This window comes from Stegastes partitus, unplaced genomic scaffold, assembly GCF_000690725.1.
Source record: "Stegastes partitus isolate 25-593 unplaced genomic scaffold, Stegastes_partitus-1.0.2 Scaffold271, whole genome shotgun sequence".
Classification (NCBI taxonomy): domain Eukaryota; kingdom Metazoa; phylum Chordata; class Actinopteri; family Pomacentridae; genus Stegastes; species Stegastes partitus.
The window spans coordinates 1-5,082 of NW_007578002.1; the positions used below are offsets into that span (position 1 = coordinate 1).

A 5,082-nucleotide genomic window follows, 5' to 3' on the forward strand; every position below is an offset into this window, starting at 1 on the left:
ACGTAGATCGGCTAAGCTGACTTTAAGCCTGTTCAGGACACTTTTCCCACTCTATACTACATCCTGATCCGTTTTCAGGACATTCTGAAACGTGACCATTTTTGACAAAAACGACATGCTATAGTATGACTTTTTAGGGTCCGAGCACACCAGTTTTTTTTCAAAAATGCTCAAAAATGGCAATTTTTGGCTATTTTCTAAATCGAACTCCTCCTAGGGGGTTCGTCGTACACACATTTGGTGAGCACAAACTACATGACATGGTGAGTAAAAGTTCTTCAAATGCTCCGCAGATGAGGCCCAGTTTGGAAATGGTGGCCCGTCCAATTTCGATCAATGGCCATTTTGTCCATTTTCGCGGTGTTTTTTGCATTCAACTGACTCTTGTCGGAAGGTCGTTTCACCTACAGCTACAAGATTCTCTGGGCATATGTAGCAGGTCAGGACGTACAAAAAAGTCAATCAGCGTCAAGCCCTAACCCCAACAGGAAGTCCGTTATATTGAAAAACCCCTGTGACAATTTTGCCGCATTTGGCTGACTTTGCCCATTTTTGTCCATTTTCAAAATCCATCTCCTCCTACAGGGAAGATCCATACACACCTGAAATTTGGCCAGCACAAACTACAGGAGGTGGTGATTACACGTTAGTAAAACGGTTCGCACAAGTGTGACGGCGTGGAAATGGCGCCCCCCTGAATTTGGCCACAACGCCATAAAACACCAGAATACCAGACGTGCTGTGTCTGTGCTCCAATCGGCCTGAAATTTTACACGCGTGCTCCGAGTCTCAGCTAGAGCTCGTTTCCACCCCGGCCAACACGCACCCCGCGCGACTCGCCACTAAACAGGAAGTGGCTCGTAACTAGGCCACACTTGCTCCGATCTGCCCCAAACTCGACATGCCGGATCACAGTCCCGCCCGGAGCAGGTTTGCACCACACCCCACCGTGCGCGACGACCGACAAGCGTAGGGCGAGGACCTGTCCATCGCCGCTTGCGGCTTTAATTTAGATTGTTGAAGTTGTCAAATTAAAAAAAAAAAAAAACAGAAGCGAGCATTTACTCGAGAGGCATGCAGCACTAGACAACAACTGACTGTGCTAAGAGAGAGAGCCTATTGTTGACTCTTGTATGTTTTTCTGTGAGGAAATGTTTTGATGGCAGTGTTTTGCATCAATGTCTGAGCCTCTTGTGTCAGAACCGCTGGCACCCCTCATTCCTTTAGCTGTCAGCTGTCCTTTTTCTTTTCAGTTTTGGTCCAGAGGAGACAATAGGTGGATGCCCGACTCCACCAATTAGAGGAGCTGCCTCCACCCTTCCTGAAGCGTCCTATAATCACCCCCCTACCACATCATCGCAGGGAGACCTCAGAAATGGCCTGCCCGACGGAGCCGAACACCTCAGGTAATCAGAATAAACCACCTTGACGCTGAATTCAAGAATGATTTTAAAAAACTAGTTTTACATATTTTTAAATGCGTCTTACAGCCAACACAACACCTGCCACTCGCGCCCTCTTTCCCCGACACACACCTACAGCTCAATACCCGTCCACATGGGCACCGATGGTCAGGAAGAGGATGAGGAGGAGGAGGTGGAAGAGGAGGAGGAGGAGGAAGAGGAAACAGATGCAGAGCTTGCTGAAAGTAACTACAGCCAACACCACAACCATCAGAAGCACAAGCACCAGCTGCACCACCCCTCTCCACACAAGCTGCTCCTCTACGGGCTGGAGCAGACCCCAGCCTCCAGCACCGGAGATCTGGACAGATCGGTCACGGGGTCCATGGTTAACAGCTGGGGCTCAGCGTCTGAGGACAACATCTCATCAGGCAGGTCCAGTGTTGTCAGCACCTCGGAAGGATCCTTCTTTACAGACGGCGATTTCAACCAGGCGGTGGCCTCGTCGCGTGATATGGTAGGCCTGCGCATGTGCAGATACCCGGAGGAGTCAGGTGAGTTGATGTTAATGTATTTCTTTATTTGGTTTGTTTGCACAGTAATAGGATGATGAAATTGTTGAAGAGCACCACCAAAATCTAGGCGCATCACTTTACAGATTTCCTTGTTTATCTTCTGGGGCCTGCTTTTAATACACTTACAACCAAAAGTAGATTTGTTCATGATCGGTTTCCCAAGCAGTCACAAATTACACTACGGCATGCCAGAAAAGATGCTAAATATTAGATTTTACGAAGGCATGATATGATCAGATTTGGCTGACAGTGGGGTCTGGCAACATGAAAAATCTGAAACTGTTATCACAGTTCATTGCTAAATCCTGACTGGCACTTAGAAGTACATGACATCATCTTTTTTTCCCAACACAGAGCAGTCTCTCAACTTAAATAGTCGAAGCTGTTCTAACTTTGGCAGCGAATGCGTTCACGTACGACAGCATTGCTTACAGAAAGAAGCTAATGAAGAAAACATGTTATTATTATTATCATTGTCATGTTATTTATATTGAATTAAATTCCAATAAAATAAAATTAGGATTCAAATGTAAGCGTAATATGTCATTTAAATTCTTCATGTTAAATCTGTGTGATGATTTCAGGCCGGCGGCACCAGCGACCCAGCAGCCCCATGTCGACAGATAGCAACATGAGTCCTGCAATAACACATAAAAGGCCCAGGAGGCATAAACAAAACCAGTCCGGCCAGCAGGGCTACCAACCCAAAGACGTCTTCAATGATGGTAAAGACGGAGCTAAGGAAAAGATTTAATATGTTTTTTAATAAGTCTAACATTTGGATCCCTGTGTCCTGCAGACTCTTGCATGCCGCTGAACTTCACCAGCCAGATGTCCCACGGTGACTATAAAGTGAGGGGGGCCACGCTGCCCCGCATGGGCTCCGGGGAGGCTCGGGGTCGACGAGGCAGCACCGGGACTCACAGGGTCAAAGAGGGCGCGTTTGAGCAGAGAGAGAGCCAGGAGAAGCACAGGACTCCACTAGCAGGAAAAGGAAACAGCAAAAGCCGACAGCATTCAGGTACCGGATTCATTTACAGAGCTCACTTTGGAGCTTTTGAGTAAACAACTGAACGCGTAGCCGCCTTATTGTTTCTCCTTATTGTCTCTCCTTCAGAATTTGGGGACATTCTTCTGTACAGTCGTCCCTCTTTCCCATCAGGTCACGCACAGAGGGAGCCAGATGATTCTAGCTTTTTGTCATGTGGAGACTCGAGGACCAAGCATGGAGAACAGATGGCACCTACAGGACAGGTGGAAGAGGTAGATGGAAATCAGAAAGCAATCTAGTTTTTGTTGTGACGTTATCTCTTGTGGGCAAATGTCTCTTTGCCTCTTCTGCAAGCAAATAAACTGTTTTTATTTTTATTTTTTACAGTTCCTGAAAAGCTAAGAAGCAACGTGAGCACATCGGGAATGTCCTACAGGTGCTTCGGACAAAGGACTATGACCTTTACGACACGGAAAAAAAAGACTCTTAAAATACTGCACAATACGCGCTATTGTTTTCTACTTCAAATTTCTCATTAGGTGTTGGAAAAAAAGAAAAAGAAAAAAGAAAAAGTGCTCTCATGTGTAAGTCTGTGGACTTCAATTTGATGCACTGTTTATTGTTTGCTTTTTTTTTGTTGTTTTTTTGGGTGACCAGCTTCCAGGACCTGGAGCCGCTGGTTGCTCAGTAAAGTAAGATGAATGCACATTTGATGGCGGTTGTGAGTGTCTACAAAAAAAAAAAATATTGTCCATGGTGACTGCTTGATGCGGTCCGTATGATCTTTGTTTGTCAGTTGTCCTGTTTCTTTTTCTTTTATTTTAAAACTGTAATTGATATACAGTCATTACCAGCCATCTTGTAAATTGTTTACTGCCACAGAAGTGCTTCAAATTCAAATTTTATATAACAGTGTTAATGTTTTATAAGTGATGTACATCTTGTCTTTGTATTATTTGTCCTACTTTGGTTATAAAAGCACAATCACTTAATTTTATTCTAAGTCATTGCTCTATGAATTTCAGTCTGGAGGAAATTAGTTTTTGGAGTCTTGTTAATCATTTCATCGGTTGACTTCAGGCAGAAAGAAGAAGAAGAAGAAAAAAAAAAAGATTGTCGATTGTGATTGTGCATTCAGTTGCGTACATTTGAGCTGCTTTCATTCAGATTTGAACTATCTGTTGTGTGTACTGAGAGAATTGCATGCAGATTCACCTGTAGGAGGTTTTTTACTTCAACACTTGCTTTGTCCTCCCTCTGGGATGATGAAAAGTGTGGTCATGGACTGGTTCCAATTATTGTTTCTCTCCGCTGAGTTCATTTCATCTTCTCCTGTGTTCCCTTGACCTTGGCCATAACTTACGGAGTAGGGCTGGACAATGCACCGAATTTATCAAATTAGTGATGATGAATCTGTTACCGATGTGAATTCACTTACACTGCAATTTGCAATAAATAAACCCATTTAATTAAAGGGAGAATGACTAAAAAAAACACAATGATGTCTTAGCTGAAGTTCAGCCAACTAATCTGCTTACAATTAAGAATTAGATACCCAAATATCCAACATTTTGAACTGCTCATCCTGGAGTTAAGCAGTTAGTTTATCAAGTAAAGTAGTATTATCAACGGATGATAATAGTTTGTTCATCATTATCCGGTTAAATGCACATTGTTTCATAGATTTGGGTCATACTGTCCAGCTTTATTCTGTAAGAATGAAACAAATATGTCACTTTAACTTCTCTCTTTGAATAAATATTGCTGTTCCTTAAGCAACAAAAACAAACCATGGACAATATTGTGGTTCCTCTTTTCAGTGTCAAAACAGATTTCCAGCCACGCATGCTCGGATACGGCAACGCTTGGCCACATGAAGAATGTAATTTCACTCATTTCACTCATATTTTCGAAGGTGGACATTTAATAAACCTAAAACAAGGAGGGAAACAAAAGCCTCTGAGTTCTGTCAGAGAGCTAACACACACACAGAGAGGCAGAAAATCCCGCTCACACTGAGGGCTAATTTAGAATCACCAATTAAGCTGCCACCAGGCATGTGTTTGGACTGTGAGATAAACCCAGAGCACCTGGAGAAAACCCCCGCAGACAG

The 5,082-nt window shown here is 43.7% G+C and overlaps 1 protein-coding gene across 1 annotated transcript; it reads left to right on the plus strand.

Annotated features, from left to right (window-relative positions):
* The first annotated feature begins 1,204 nt into the window (after positions 1-1,204).
* On the plus strand, positions 1,205-4,759 carry LOC103357737 (roundabout homolog 1-like). The gene is made up of 6 exons (XM_008282423.1): positions 1,205-1,406; positions 1,491-1,957; positions 2,563-2,703; positions 2,778-2,999; positions 3,096-3,241; positions 3,357-4,759. The coding sequence occupies exons 2-6, from the start codon at positions 1,558-1,560 to the stop codon at positions 3,369-3,371; spliced, it is 924 nt and encodes a 307-aa protein (XP_008280645.1). The 5' UTR covers positions 1,205-1,406; positions 1,491-1,557; the 3' UTR covers positions 3,372-4,759.
* The last annotated feature ends 323 nt before the right edge of the window (positions 4,760-5,082 follow it).

Bases quoted from the DNA above. Each gene is read 5' to 3' on its own strand.
- LOC103357737 (XM_008282423.1), top strand. From the start codon at position 1,558: ATGGGCACCGATGGTCAGGAAGAGGATGAGGAGGAGGAGGTGGAAGAG. The intron at 2,704-2,777 runs GTAAAGACGGAG...TGTGTCCTGCAG, and splicing joins CAAAGACGTCTTCAATGATG to ACTCTTGCATGCCGCTGAAC. The intron at 3,000-3,095 runs GTACCGGATTCA...TCTCTCCTTCAG, and splicing joins CAAAAGCCGACAGCATTCAG to AATTTGGGGACATTCTTCTG.